At 31.5% G+C, this 16,859-nt stretch overlaps 1 protein-coding gene across 1 annotated transcript; it reads right to left on the reverse strand.

Annotated features, from left to right (window-relative positions):
- Nucleotides 1-9,018: 9,018 nt before the first annotated feature.
- LOC107008941 (thioredoxin domain-containing protein PLP3B) lies at nucleotides 9,019-13,968 on the reverse strand. The gene is made up of 9 exons (XM_015208163.2): nucleotides 13,813-13,968; nucleotides 13,587-13,709; nucleotides 11,655-11,729; nucleotides 11,521-11,568; nucleotides 11,279-11,421; nucleotides 10,671-10,743; nucleotides 10,384-10,445; nucleotides 9,724-9,821; nucleotides 9,019-9,520 (listed from the first exon to the last, which is right to left on the reverse strand). The coding sequence occupies exons 2-9, from the start codon at nucleotides 13,668-13,670 to the stop codon at nucleotides 9,417-9,419; spliced, it is 687 nt and encodes a 228-aa protein (XP_015063649.1). The 5' UTR covers nucleotides 13,671-13,709; nucleotides 13,813-13,968; the 3' UTR covers nucleotides 9,019-9,416.
- Nucleotides 13,969-16,859: the final 2,891 nt, after the last annotated feature.

The raw sequence follows: 16,859 nt of genomic DNA on the forward strand, positions 1-16,859 counted from the left end.
TAAGTCTCAAAAGAAACTTTTTAAGTTTCGGATGAATTGAAAATAAATATTGAGACTATAAATCACTACAACCGAAGAGGGTTATAAATGTTTATGTAAAAGATTACCCCACTTTTCCTCTTGTTTGTTCCATACAAACATGTACATGCTGATGAAATCACATGTAAAAAGTAAATTATAAGTGTGCTAAAATAAAGATCAGTTGGCATGACTGGTTGACCATTCCGATTAAATGTGATGCAAACGTGATTGAGAATTCAGGTGATTTATATGATGAAGAAATAAAAATCCTTCAAGAATTCTCTTGTGTTGCTTGTTCTCTTGATAAAATGGTCATTGTACCAGCTAAGGTTGGGATTGTAATCCCCTAAAAAAAATTTGGAAGATATAAAAGGGTGAATATGGGCCCATTCACCTGTCATGTGGATCATTTGCAACTATATGATTGATGCATCTATGCGATGGTCACATGTATTTTGTTGTCAACTTACAAATTGGTTTTGTAAGGTTGTTTGCTCGAATTGTTAAAATTAAGAGCACAGTTCCAAACTATGAAATTATTTTTAATGCTGGTTGATTTAGTAGAAATTGTATGCCTCCAATTATAGCTAAATCATGGTTATGAGGACAAAACTCCCAAATAAGATTTGGTATGAGGTAATTTTATTTAATATGTAGCAACACATGTATGCATCAAACCAACAAGGTTTCCCCATTAAAATTGGTTCAGGGTCAGGAACCATATAATTTTCATCTAAAATATTGAATGTGCGGCTATGATTTTAGTTGCTCCACCACGCACAAAGATGAACTTCCAAATAAGGTTGGAATGAATGTTAGATTTTTTCTAACATTAGGGGGAGAGATGATTGACAGCTGAAAATTATGTGTGAGGTTAATTATAAATTATCTAGATCCTCGTTAAATAAATATGTGAACTTAAAGTTCAAGGGGTATTTCAGTTGCATAATGTTGCAAATCAGTTGCCAGATGAATGAACTGACCCTATGATATAATTCAGCTGCAAATGCTCCAATGTGAAGTCCTTGAAGGACAGAGTCTATGATACGCCGGAAGCGTAATAGACCAATCGATTCCAAATATAAAATTCCTTGAAGAAGGAAGGAGCAAATGATCAATATGGTCATGATAATGAGGCAAGTGCTATAAAAGAGCACATTGACATAACACTTCATAAAATCTTGAAAAAGGTTCAGGTACCTGAAATAATGAAAAATGAAGAGATCTCGATAAGTTATGTCTTGTTGGAATCGATATCAAATAACCGTCGACGGTATCTTTGATATGAGGTAGCGCTAAATGATATAAATTGTGACGAGGATCTTGAATTCAAATCTGTCATAGAGTGGGACAGATAAATGATTGGCCAAAGTAAAATACATAATTCAAGTGTCATAGAGTGGGACAGATAAATGATTGGCCAAAGTAAAATACATAATTCAAGTATATTTTGTTTCACTTAGACTAGTGACGTTTTGGACTAGTAGTCCATAAATCAAGGTATAATGTCAGTGGGGTGCAAATAATTTATTATACGATAGTATAACCGTAAGATATCAAATACGGTTTGTGCCTTGGGGCATAAAAGTTTATCGCAAAAATCCTGACATTATTGGAGATGTTTTCTCCTTTGGTGGATGCAATGAGGTTTGTTTTGATCTGGCAACATATGAAAAACTTGAATGCATGTAATGAATAATTGTAATGTCTAGCTAGACAATGAAGGTTATATGAAAATCCTTGAAACAATCGAGGTGTCTGAAGCATATAAGAGTTTGAAAGAAACTTTTTCAATAAAGCTTCAAGAATCCTTATATGGATCGAAATAGTCAAGGAAGAAAAAAGGGTACAAAAGAATGACGCTAATTGTCCTTGTATTCTTTATGAAAAGGTCTTGGTAAGAAAAATTTTTGTCTTGACCTACAAATTGATAATTTGACAAATGAAATATTTGTCTAACAGTGCGCATACACTGAAAAGTTTTGATGCAATTTTATATGGATAAATCGCATTCATTGAGTACCCCAATGATTATGAGATCACTTGACATAAATAATGATTCAGTTTGATCTCAAAAGAAGGATGAAGAGTTTTTTTTTTGTGATGAAACTCTATCTTGGTGCAATCAGGGCACAAGTGCATCTTACTAACAATATTTGACCAGATATTTGTTTTGCAGTAAATTTACTGGCAAGATTCGGTTTCTCCCCGATAAAAGAACATTGAAATGGTGTTGAGCACATGATTGAATATCCTCGAAGGACCATAGTTATGGGTTTATTCTATTCCGAGGAATCCAAGACAAAATTGATTGGTTACGCAGATGCAGAATATTTATCCGATCCGCATAAAGCTCTATCTCAAGCACGCTATGTGTTTGCATGTGGAGGCACAATAATATCCTGGCGATAAATGAAGCAAATGTTGCTATGCAGAAATAAAAGTCCTCCATGAAGCAAGTCAAAAGTGCGTCTGGTTGAGATAAATGACACACCATATTCAAGAAATGTGTGGTTTTTCTTTGAAAAAGAATATACCAACCACAATGTACGAAGATTGGAGACATCATCACAAGAAATTAAGTGATGTTTTAATCAGGGGGAGTATAATACGCGTTGCACTCTTTTTTCCTTGACCGAGGTTTTTTCCCACTGGGTTTTCCTGGCAAGGTTTTTAATGAGGCAACAAATAGTGCGTATCAAAAGATATGTGTACTCTTTTTCCTTCACTAGAATTTTTTCCCACAGGGTTTTTCCTAATAAGGTTTTAACGAGGCACATTATCTATGGACATCCAAGGGAGAGTGTTACAAATCCATTGAACTAATTAAGTGGATTGTCCATTGGATATTCATGAATTACTTGTATTCATGTATGTATATTTCCAAGGTGATATGATCCACTATGGATAAACATGTATCTATTAATTTGGTGACCTTTGGGAGTGATATCTCAACACTATAAATAGAGACATCACTCACCATTTGAAGTACACACTTGAATAAGAAGAAAGTCTTATCTTCCATCTTACTTCTCTTGTCTTCATCTCTTTATATTTATATTGCCATGAGCTTGATTTTATAACAATATATTATTTATAAAAATGTAAAATCAAATACAGTTTCAATTTAAAAAAAAAAAGAAATTGTAATAATATGTAGTAGTTGGTGTATAGATCTAATATATGATGTTATATAACTATCTAATGACAAACTATTCTTTTAGACCATGTTTGGTTGTAGTCATGTACAAAAAATTAAAATTGACAGATGAATGCCAATTTTTTAAAATAAGAAGAATTTCTTTTTAATAGTTTCTAACAGGATTTTGCATGAAACATACCTGACAAAAGTATGACGTTTTTAGTATTTATTATTAGCAATCAAAAAGAGTTTTATTTTTTTTTAATTGAAGATCGATTCTTTTTATTTTTTATTTGCATGAAAGCTGAATTAAAAATTAGAAAAGTGAGTATTTAAAATAAAACATGTGATGTTATTTAATTAAATATTTCATGCATTTAATATGTTTATCAACACATTAAATAATTTATATTGAATAATGGTACACAAACAATGGATTGATGGATTAAAATAAAACAAAATTACGATAAAATGTGGAGTGATTTATTTTAGGACAAATTCGAGGGGTGGTTTATGTATTTGGCCTACTATTAATATAACTATATTAGTTTGACCGGCTTATTTGTGGTTACTCATGCACATATATATTGCCAAATGTTTGTGCTAGAGTGGACTTATGTAGCAACCTAATTTATGTTCCTTGAAATTACGAAAAGTTGCTAATCACAATCTCTAGCAAGGAGCATTTACGTTATATCTAAATATTTTGGATTAAATAAGTACTTCCTCATGATACTTTTCGTATCTCGAGATTTAAATAAATTTATTTTTGATCACAAGTTTTTTCATAGATCTTTTTAATATTTTGAATTATCAATTATTGTAATTTATAGTACTCTTTACGTAGTTTAAAAAAATATATAAAATTTCATTTCAAAATTTCATACGCAAATGTCTGATCAAAATTAAATTGTTTGACTCTCGAAAAAAACTAAAAAGTGTCATATAAAATAAGACACAGAGAATGTGTCTCGAAGAGATCAAGAAAGTATCACATATAAAATATAAAAACGAAAAATACGAATAGTAATTCATAGAGTACATATATTTATTTATTTTCAAGACAACATTATACACACAATCATAAATAAACATAGAGGCGTGCGACATGAATACCATCCATGCGTAGGCGCATGAATATCGATCATGTTTGCTTCATACGGTAGCGCCCTCGAAGGGCGTGCAAAGTTGAAAAACCATATTTTTACGACTATAATATAATATAATGTAATATAACATTATTCAACCTCAACGACGTATATATATGACACTCATAACGTTCACTCAGTGCATTCCAGACTCATTAGTAATTTCAATGCATGCCAGGGATCTTGTCCATCGTTCCTTTCTTATCATTTTCAACAGAAGTAGTAGTAGTTGTTTGTGAAGTGTCATGTGAAAAGTCAAAATTAAAATATTATAAAATAACCAAAAAAAGGTCATTCTTTTACCTAAAAGAAAAGGCCATATTTCTAGTAGTGTTGTATAATTATAAAGCGAATTAGTAATCTAAAAAGTAAGGCAGTTCATCTGGTTTTTAAAATACACTAATACTATAAAATTTGTTCTTTCTTTCTTTTTTAAACTCAATGCATAATCAAATTATTTCTGAATAAAATGAACTGAGAGAGTAGATAAAAAAAAAATTACGGAGCTAGAACTAGAGCTACCAGAACGATGAAGTTGTTGTTGTCCCTCATGCTCTTTCTTCATAGCATCATCATGAGTACCATGTTCACCACTTAGCTGTTGCATTTGGTCTTCGTTAGTAACATGTTGTTCCATTTCTATCCCTTAACTTTAAAACAATATGTATATAACTGATTTGAAGGATTTCGATATTTAACGATGGATTGATGAGATTAAAAAGAGATTACTAAGCCATTTATATAGAGAAAAAAAAGTGAAGGTGGAAGCATGTTCGAGAAATATAGCAGGTGTTACTCCCTCGGTCCAGTAACGTTTATCATGTTATGCTTTTCAAAAGTTAATTTGATTAATTTTCAAAGTTAAATCATATTTATTCGATATTTTAAACAAAAAAAATTAAATATTATAAAACTATATGAAAAGTATTATAAATTGCAACCTTTTTGCATATTAATATGATAAAAAAATACATCTTAAAATATTAGTCAAAGTTTTTATAGTTTAACTCTAAAAATAGAAATCATGTCAAATAATACCAGACGGAGGAAAGTACGATTCTGTCGACAGTTTGGGACATATTCCTCAAACTGCAATACTTGGCTGCATCACAATTAACCAACTTTACAAAGACAAATTACTTACTCTCACGGTTACTTTTTAGTTCGATTCAAAAATAAAATAATCAACGGAGAAAATATGTATTATCGATGTAAAAGATAGTTATTGAATTAAAGTCATTAATGGTATAAGGCAGGTAATTAAATGTAAATTCGTAAAAATTACTTATTCTATTTTCAATTGATCTGTATGACACAACTGAAATATCAAAATTTAAAATTTCAAACTTGTCCATGAGCTCAACCATAAAAGCTTTACGTTTTTCATAATAAAATGTATATATTCAAAAACTATATAAAAAATATTTATAAATCATAATAATTAATAACTTAAAAGTTATTTCATTGAATATTAGTAAAAAATTAATTATCTCTCAAAATTTCAATTATGCCATATTAAAAATTGAAAGGGAAAAAATAATGAATAGTAACTTGATAAAAATAATGATCTACCTATTATGATTATAGATCAAATAATACTGATGATATTTTTAACTTCTTTGTTTTATATAATTTATACCTAACTAAATGAACAATGATTCATTTTTAGAACGGAGTATAATTAATTTATGACGCCCAATTGATAAAGCTAGCAGTTTTTGGTCTTTAACGTGGCGTGGTATTAGGTATTATAGGCAAGAGATCAAGGACAAAATGACTTACATCTCATAACATTATTATTATTATTATTATTAGATATACATATATATGCATGACAAATGGTATGAGTCATAATGGAAATGAGAATAAGTTTTAATTTGGGGCCATTTTGACAAGATATTGTTGTTTTATTTAATCATTTAATTGATTAAATGTGACAGGACTTGGATATTTTACCTACTTTTCAAGTAGAGATGTGGATTGTGGGCTATAATTAGAAATATTTAATTTATTTTTCACTCACTATTTAATATTTATATTAGAACTCAATTAAATTTAAATTCGCATCCGAAGTTCAGGATCGTAAAGCACACTATAATAAAGGTGACTTTGTACCCAAAAAGATTCAAATATGAGAACTCTTGGTTAAAGATAAAGGAATATTTGTCACTCCACCACATTCCTCGATTACAATTAGGGACTTAAAAGTATAAATATGTGTTTAAGCAAAAATATTTGTTTAGGAGATTGATATATGAGGAATTACCACAAGATAAATGAATTCCTTATTTTCACAACTAAGATATTTTATAAAAAAAAAAAGCTACAAAAGTGTATTATTTTGAATAGCGCTTTCAATAGAATTTTCTCCATACTTAGGGCTCGAACAAAAAACCTCGTCTCAGCATTAAGACTAAATTAATTTATGTAGTTGTTATATGGAGAAGGTTGGTCTCACTCTATCAAATATATGTCTTAATAACATCAAATAAATGCACTAATTAAAAGATCTTGTATTCACAAGAAATGCATTTGTAGGAACTGAGTGAGCTAATGAATTTGCAACCTTTTATACTGTGCATTTTACGTTCACTTGTTAGCCAGCAATCATGTCTCTTTCATAAAATTATACTTAATCAATGTTAATGTGTTTTGCTTTAAAATAATATTTAGGGTTATGAGTGCCCCAAAATATAGCGGTTTAATTGTTATAAAAAATTATCATTAATTAGATCAATATCGATTGTAACAAGCACACTCCAAGAACCTTTTCAATCAAATATTTGCTTGTGTTGTTTGAGGAGAGAATCATAAATCCAAGTCTCATCGTAAATAAATCACACTGAATAAATTTTAATTGATGTATACTATAATGTCATTATAAATCATAAAAAATAATTCAAAGGACATGGACCTACTCTTGCTCATATCTCCTCCATAATCAACGTTATTATCGAAGGGATATATTATCAAAGCACAAAATCAAAAGTTTCTTCATGATTTTTTAAAAGTTACTTTCCAATATGTTGGGTTTAGGTTGACTTCATATTTGTTCACAAAATCAATTGCGAAACAATTCATATTTTGTTTACAAATATTTTAAACAAAATATAAATAAAATTGTTCCACTTACTTTATGAATCTTTAAAAAGATTATCATGTCACAAACCCTTCGAGTAAATTAAAGTAGTAAATATTAAAGACGTGCAAGATTTCTAAGTCATACTTTTAAGTTTCTATAAACCAAAACCTCTACTCTTCTTTTTGTTATTTAAATTTCCTTTTTATCTTTTTAGATCTAAAGTATCGACTTTTTACCATTTCGGTGATCTAAACTCTACGTGGCACTATTCTAATGGATGAGGTATCGCAAATTATTTTCGTGAGTATACATATACTATATAGTATCACAACATTTGAAAATTGCCCTTTCTTTATACTTTGACAAATGTATAAAATAGAAAATTATCTTTTTTGTTTTTTAATTTGAACAAATAAAATAAAAATTTATTTAAAATATAACGAACAAGTAAAAATAGATTAAGAAAAATACAGTAAGAACAATGGAGGTTCATCCGTTCAAGATAACATGAATGATCAGTGACGTTTGCAATTATTATCTAGTGTTTCTTTAATCATAGATAAGGCCTAGTTTGTTTCATATTAACATCTCGATCATATTTAAAACTGTTTTTGCCAATAATTCAAGCATGATATATACACGTCATTCTCCTCAGACCTTGCTTCTGAATTATACTAGGTATGTTGTTATAGTTATCGGCTCTGATACCATGAAGCAAAATCCCAAGTTCTCAAGAAATCATCTCCACAATTAACATTATTGCAGTTAATGATCTCTTCAGCACACTGCAGCCTGTGACTTAACTCAACCATCTGAGCTTTGACAACAGAGTTTTCTGCTTCCATGATCAAGTAAAGCTGATTAACCATATTTACGTTAATCACAATTTGATTATTTTCCTCCTTGAGTAGATTCATTTGAGCCAATAACTCATCCAAATACTTGTGTTTCTTCATTCTTGATCTTCTTGCTGTTTGATATCATTCTTTTACGTTTTCTTTCATCTTCAGTACATTTGAAGAAGCCATAACTTTCTATATATCATTCAGTATTCGAAACTCATTTGAAGAACCAGTACATATAGGAAAAAAGATACTAATAAAACTAATTACAACTGAAGAACTATATAAGGAAGTTTAATTTATGTTCATGAAAACACATAGAACCAGTAAAGGAAGACAACAGAGAAGGATTGAACCAAGTGTGTACGTCGATGAAGAGTTGAGTTTACGATAAAACCAGACAGAAGAACTTCACTGATTACTGAATACATAATGCATCAACAACCACATACAGGCTACAGCTATGCATTCACAAAGAGAAAGAGACTTAAAACTTTGATTTATATCAAAAAAATTTAAAGGAATACATAACAGAGCAGAGTTTCACAGTATATAAAAGATGAAAAAGAGAAGAAGGGAGAGGTATTGTGTATAATTCTGGATATTCATTTTATAGACACTCGATTTCTGAACAAATACTATTTAATGTGAAGCAACTAAGAGCAAATTACGTAGACCTTTTCAAAAGATAGGATTGTAGATGAAAATTTCATTCAAAAAACTAGATAATGTGCTTAAATATGCAGCACTTATTTATATGATAGAGAGCTCCTTGCACTTAAGTTGTAACAACATCAGACCTTTTCAGAAAGGTGAAAACTGCAAAGCTATCCCGTCTCTTCGTTCATTTTCTCGAAAACATAACAATAATAGAGTTAGAGAATTCAGATAAACTACATATTTTCAAGAACCTGTTGGGAGAAATGGGAAGAACTCAGACCACTTTGCAATAATACAGTTCGTTTTCTTCTCTCCGTATAACTGGACTAAGAAGCAACAGATAGAAATGTTAAACTACTATTTCAAGCAGACTATTCAATCTTTTGCAGTTATCATCTCAACAATGCAAATACATTGTATTAGATAATATGAGGTATCCCAAGATCTGTGAGATTCAGCAAATGGAAGATGTTGATAAATACTCGTTTGATAAGAAGAAACCAATGACCCCTAATTACTCATCAGTCTGAATCAGAGTCAGGATTGATTGACGATCTCACTGATCTATTTCTATCATCATATGAATCATCATCCTCTTCTTCTTTCTTGTTCTCTTTGATTATTCCTGCACCAGAGATGGTTTAGTGATTGCCATAAGCTATGTATAAGAAATTCAGTGCTGGCACATGGGCAGGCAGGATGTCGGTATAAAAAATAGGTTGGATAACAATGAATAACAAAATCCAACCCGCCAATATTTAATATGGATCAAATGACAGATAATACATTGGCCTATCAGCGATCATGCATCCAATTAAAAAGCATTACCTTTCTTTAACAGAAAACCCTCCAGAGCCTTTGTGCTGAAGTCATCTTTTCCTCCCAAATCTTGAAAACCAACCAGTCTATCTGAAGCTATTCCATTCCTGAAGAGCAAAATTCTGTTAAGATAGATTAAAAGAAAATGACATCGTTTGGGAAAGAGCTAGTATAACTACCCAAACCCCCTACGGATCTAATATTCACATGCATGTGTACGAATTTTGGAAGAATAGGTCTGGAATCATAAATAAGACTGCTCCCTTCCCTTTACCACAGTTTTGTTCAGGCAGTTATCATTAGGTCCTCATGTAACTATATGGAGTATATGTTTGTGAAGATCATGGTAGCTTCCCCCTCTAAGTCACAGTAATATTGGAAGAATAAAAGAAAACAAGCAGAAACCAAGTTTAGAAAATCCACGCTAGCTCCCTTACAACAATGACGGACTGATATTTCACTTTCCCTGTGTGTGGGCCTGTTTTAACAGATCATTTGATCTATATTGTTGAGACAAATAAATTAGGAAAATTTAGGTTCGATCTTAATTCTTGAAGAAATGAGCTAATTTAATCTTCTTGATTTGGCCTTGAAAACAACCAGAGAACCACCCAAACATGGACATATTATAGGAGAACTAATAATGCAGTGCAAAGCAGATGCACTAACCTGAAAAAGATGACACATGGTAGAGTTTTAATTCCCAGCTTTGTAACAAAAAAAGGAGCATTCTGCCATTAGGTGATACAATAAAAAATGAGTTAATAGCACGAAAATGAGATCCAATCTGCACAATCCTTCAAAAGTTACAGAGCCAGTCTCTGAGTTTTTTGTTTTTTAGTTTTTCTATGTTAACTTCCACGCATAGGTGTGCGCAGATACTTCACAAAATTGCAGGACTATTTCTACTGTATAATATTATATAGAACTGTCCAAGAACTCAAGCAAAAACAGACCTCAGCATCCAACTTTAAGAACTTTGTATCAACATGTATTGGCGCAAGAGATTTCAAATGCTTATCCATGATCCTGAAAAAGCAACAAAGACCATTATGCTTGTGTATGCATGCAAGTGGATATGTATAATCCTATTCTTTCCCTGTTTCTAAGTATTCATAGATAGATTAATATATGTTGAGGTGTCAATGCATCAAAATACAAAGACAAGCAAGAGAATTATCACAACTCATCCAATAAAAATTTGGATGGCTAGTTAACCTTTGTAAAGCAGTCACAAGTGGAACCTTCAAGATGCAAATTTAGCAACAACATTAATGAATGTGTCAAGTTTGTTGCATCAGATTATAAGTTAGAAGACTGAAGTGCGCGTTTCTGACTCCAAAGCAACTCAAACTACAAATTTGCAGTATGTGAAATACCAGAATTTTTCAAACTGGGAAATTATACAACTCTCTCCTCTCTCTCTGCCTCTCTTTCTCAAACACAGATAACATCAGAAAATAATAGGAACTGTGATTGAGAAAGAACTGTCCTCTTATTTTATGTCTTTTACTTTTGTGTGGGAGAAGGACAGTGAACTTTGAAACACGAAGAAAGTCCTTACTTGCATCGGTAGAATTCTCGATGATAGAAGTGACAAATCACTTTCTCACTACCAGTAACTTCACCCAAGAAATCTCCTTCCGTAATCTCTCTATATTCTCCATGCCCTTGCCTTTTTAAAGCTTGTCGCTTCTCTGCTTCTTTCTGCAGAAGAGAGTTCAAACAAACCAATAGTCTAACAATCAGGTACTTCGCCTCCAATAACTAATTGTGTTGGCCTGCAGGCAAGACAAAATAACAGACCTTGAGAGCGGCAATCCTATCTGCATGCAACTTTTCCAGCTCAGGATCCTGTTAAAAGCATGATGAGCAAGTGAACAGGCATACAAATTATTATGTGCCTAAAAGGAGAAACATTGAAGGGTATGGAAACTTACATCCATCAGTTCATCAAGATCTATGTCTTCATTAACAGAAGATGATGCTTGCACTTTTTCTTGAGCCAGCACTTCCTAAAGGAAGAAATTGGATACAAACGATTTGTAGTTAAAACCTGCTAACTAAAACTGATGAACTTTTGAGGTATATTACAACGATCTATCAATCAATCTCAAATAATTAAGTTATCCCAAAGGAATATCAAGTAGCATCAAAGGTCTAACTCCCCTGAAATGGTGAAAACACCCTGTAACTGACAGGTCTTTTTCTTAAACTACAGGAGTGTAGCCAAATTTTCATCCAACATAGATGGTTATGTCTGAATGACTCCCCAAGCCATCTTAGCTTATCAAGAATAGTGATCTTGAATGGTTTCTATTTGGAGTATAGATATCAAAACAAAATAGATAAACATAGTAATCATTCTCGATAGTTCTCATCTAGGTATGAGTTTATCCCGAAACAGTAGGCATCATTAATCTAACCAGACGATAAATGGCAGCTCCATGTCCAATGGCAAGTAGAGAATATAAGCTTGATACACAGAAATGTATACTCCACATTAACATGCAAAGAGATTCCAATCTCTAATAATTGTAGGAATAACCTAAGAAGGATCTACAGACTACTGATTTTGACAATTTTGCAGGTGAACCGTCCATATTTTCCTTTTTTGAAATAGCGAAACCTCTTTTCATATTCTGTTGGAAAGAAATTTATCTTAGTCTCATAGAGAAATGGCACATGCGGATTTGGCTACACAATAATAAAATTACTAAAAGCTCCATCACATACATCTGCATTAGTATTTAGTTATCACATTTATAACATCTTTTTGACTTCTGAGAGAATTGATTTCAATGCTTAGATAACTATGATTATAATCAGGAAAAAAAGAAAAACTTGTAGGGAAATAACATAGTATAGAATTTTAAGAATTCATTGTTTCTTTTAACTACATACAGCTTCACCTGTCTTATATGAATACCTAAAAATTCAAACTTTACAACAACAAAAACTATGCCTCAATTACAAACTAGCAGAGGTGGCTATATGAATCATTTATATCCATTCTGCTCTACATGGACACTTAAAATTCTAAACTTTACTCCATTCCTACACGTTAAAATCCAAATTGTACTCTGCAAATGTTCCCTTCGTCTGTATGTGAAAAAGATTACTGTAACACCTTAAACAAGATTCCATCGACTTCATGTTCCCGACAATAAAACCCCCCCATAATGATTTATTGTACAAACACTCCGTATTGAACTCCGAAAGACTTTATGAATCTGTTCCAAGCCCTCCAAAACTATATGATGAACTAGCAAAAGATGTTCTTTTACCACCATATACATAAGTTAAAACAAAAGTACAAACTGAACATTAGAAACAACAGACGTGGAGAAATTCAATCAATCAACTCTGTATCGATCCCAAATAAGTCAGGATCAACTATATGAATTCTATGTATCTATTGTACTGTATTCAAGTCCATTTATTATTCAAATTCATTAGAATTATGAGTAGTATTTATGTTCTGTCGTCCACCTACCATAATTCTCTTTCTTTATCTAAACTTAGTATCGGCTAGTAGGCGTGTGGCTATATTTCATTCTGAAATCTGAAAAATAAAGTTGTTTTTGTTTTCAAAGTGAAAAATCATATTTGAAAATGTAGTATTTGGCCATGAATACAAATTGAAGTTGTTTTTAACTTTTTGGTGAGTATGAAAAAAAGTGAATATGCCCTTTTTGCTATTTCTCAAATTCTTTTCCAGAGTTCAAAATTTTCAAATATCATTTTCTTAAAGAAAAGAACTTTTTTTTTTAGAATTTCACAATGAAACATGGACAAACACTTATAATATGGCATGGAGCAAATAATAGAAGGAAAGTAAGAGAGATTCAAATTAGAAAAGAAGTAGATACCTTCTGGTAATCACGAGCAGCAGCAGCCATTACATTTCCAAATGCCAAATTAGAGAGAGTCGATTTAACTGAATCTGGATCCATCTCTTCTCCTTTTCCACTTTCACCAGAATTCTATGTAACCTAAATTCAATCAAAACAGATACAAAAACTGTGAATATAAACAGAAAAATAGCAATTGAAATCAGTGGATCGACGTTTACTGTAAATTGAATGAAGTAAAAACCTGTGAAAAGGCGCGGATTTCAGATTGAACGAATCTGGGATTGTTGGAGGAAGATGAACAGAGAAATACAGGAGAAGAGGATGCGGAAAAGGGTAAAGATTTGAACTACTGATGAGGTAAAGATTGAACCTTTTTTTTAATGGGGTTGAAAAATTAAATACTCTATATCTCATAAATATTTTGAATTTCAAAATTTAAACAAATCTATTATTTTATATACGAAAAAGGGTTAAAAATATACCTTAAGCTATATTTTGGTTCAAAATTATCCTTCCCGTCAAACTATTGGGTCAAAAGTATCTTCTAATTAATGGAAATTGTTAAATGATATGTGGATGCCACATGGACTAAAAGGAATAGGGTCAAAAGTACCTTTAAACTATCCGAAATAGATCATATTTACCCTTAAACTATATTTCGGCTCAAAACTACCATTCCCGTCAAACTATTGGGTCAAAAGTGACCTTCTTATTGGCGAAAGTTGTTAAATTCCACATGTGTCACATTGACTAAATCCATAAATCTTAATTACTCATTTTCCCCTCATTTCATTATTTTCCAGAAATGATTCCACCCCTTCTCCCTCATTTCGCCGCTAAGGTTTCACAATTTTCTTCGTCGCTGGGTTTCAAAGTGGATATTCGTGGTTATGGGTTAGTAAATTTTTTTCTTATTTTATTGTGTTTACAACCATGAAAATTCACTTTTGAAACTCAGCTCCGAATAAAGTTGTGAAATTCTAACTATCATACTTTGAAATCATAAACGTAATAAAATAAGAAAAAGTATTTACTAACCTATAACCATGAATATCCACTTTGAAACTCAACCCCGAAGAAAGCTACGAAGCATTAGTTGCGAAATTATGGGAAAGTTGTGAAATCCTAACTATCATGCTTTGAAATAGTAAACATAATAAAATAAGAAAAAATATTTACTAGCTACAAGCATGAATATCCACTTTGAGACCCAGCTACGAAGAAAAGTATGAAACCTTAGCCACGAAATGAGGGAGAATGAGTGAATATATCATTTCTGAAATAATAAAATGAGGGGGGAAGTAATTAGGATTTAGGGATTTAGTCTACGTGGCGGTGGAACCTTATTGGCGTGCAATGTGGCATCCAAATGACATTTAACAACTTTTGTTGATAAGAAGAGTACTTTTGATTTAATAGTTTGACGGGAAGGATAGTTTTGAGCCGAAATTAGTTTAAGGGTAAATATGAGCTATTTCAGATAGAATCATGTGATGATAATGCTTCTTTCAAAGTTAGAGAGTCATTTTCAACATTAAACACATAAAAATCAGGACCAAAATTTTTTTCTACTCTACCTCTTTTACTTCTTCTTAATTCAAAATCATTAACTTCTTTATTTTTCAAAGTTGAAATAGAAGAACTAGGTACTGACAAAATATTTTGTTCAATCCTTTGACCCCCACTATTTTTAAAATCAAAAGGAAACTTTTTTCCATGAAAAATAGCATCACTTGATTTTATCACAATATTATCTTCAGTATTTAAGAATCTATAGGCTGTACTATTTGAAGCATAACCAAGAAAAGCACAAGTAGTAACTTTCTTACCCAACTTTGTAATCTTAGGATCCATTAGCCTCACAAAGGCTAGACAACCCCAAACTCTTAGATATTTCAAACTTGGTTTGTAACCTTTCCACAGTTCAAAATGTGTCAGTTTGGACTTTTTATGAGGCACACGATTCAACACATAACAAGCAATTAAAATAGCTTCACCCAAAAATTAAAAAGTGCATGTGATTCAATAATCATGACATTAGTCAATTCAATCAAAGTTCTATTTTTCCTTTCTGCTACTCCATTAGATGGAGAGTAAGGAGGAGGAGTTTCATGAATTATTCCCAATGATCTAACAAAAGAATCAAACTCATTTGATTCATATTCACGGCCTCTATCACTTCAAATTCTTTTTATTTTTCTTCCAAACTGATTTTCAACTTCATGGAGATATGTTTTAAAATTTTCAAAAGCATCACTTTTATTTTTCATCAAGTAAACATATGTAAACTTAGAAAAATCATCAATGAAAGTGATAAAATATTTATTACCTCCACGAGTTAGAATTTCACTAAGTTCACAAATATCAGTATGAACTAATTCTAACAAATCAGTTTTTCTTTCAACTTGAAAATGAGGCCTTTTAGTGATCTTGGCTTTACTACAAGCCTCACACTTTTCAAAATTCTTTTTAACCATTGGGATTAATCCTAAACTACTCATGATTCCAAAATAACGATCATTAATATGACACAAACGAGCCACCAAAAATTGGTAGAAGAAAGCATATAAACAGAAGTAGAAGTTTTATTTATTTCAACATTCAACTTAAACATCCCATCACATGCATACCCCTTACCCACAAAACTACCCTTCTTGACTATTACATATTAATCAGATTCAATAATTTGTTTAAAGCCTGCTTTATTAAGAAGAAAATTAGACATCAAATTTTTTCTCATAGAAGGAGTATAAAGTACATCTTTCAATGTTAATATCCTTCCGGAAGTAAAACACAATTCAACATCTCCCTTTCCAAGCAATTGAGTAGTGTGAGCATCACCAAACATGATGGTTTTGGGCTCCTCAAAATGAGTATATTTTTTAAACCAGTCTTTATCATAACAGACATGACGGTTTGCACCAGAATCATCCCACCATCCATCAACATTTTCAACCATGTTTATGTAGGTAATCACCGCCACAAAAGGTTCTTCGATAACGTTTGCCTGAGGGTGAGGACCACGTTTTTGGAATCTTCAAAATCGAGCAATATGCCCACTCTTGCCACAAACAAAGCATGGTCCCTTTTCTTGAACTTGTTGATTTTGTGCTTGGTTATTTTTACCATTATTTTTCTTGAGAGATCTACCATTATTTTTCTTAAACTTTTTCTTTTTTGGCTTCAATGAAGTATTTTGTGAGTTTCAGGAGTAACAGTATTCGAAGTAATTAAATTTACCTTCGTTGTGATATTGTTCTCTTCTGTTTGTAAAAGTGCATCTTGGCC

The sequence above is a fragment of the Solanum pennellii genome, chromosome 2 (genome assembly GCF_001406875.1).
Source record: "Solanum pennellii chromosome 2, SPENNV200".
Classification (NCBI taxonomy): Eukaryota; Viridiplantae; Streptophyta; class Magnoliopsida; order Solanales; family Solanaceae; genus Solanum; species Solanum pennellii.

What these genes read in the sequence shown, in the direction of transcription:
- LOC107008941 (XM_015208163.2), bottom strand. Translation starts at nt 13,670, where the DNA reads ATGGATCCAGATTCAGTTAAATCGACTCTCTCTAATTTGGCATTTGGA. An exon ending in ATCTTGATGAACTGATGGAT is followed by an intron (nt 11,569 to 11,654) that starts GTAAGTTTCCAT and finishes TGCTTTTAACAG; the next exon opens with GATCCTGAGCTGGAAAAGTT. An exon ending in CCATGTGTCATCTTTTTCAG is followed by an intron (nt 9,822 to 10,383) that starts GTTAGTGCATCT and finishes TTTGCTCTTCAG; the next exon opens with GAATGGAATAGCTTCAGATA.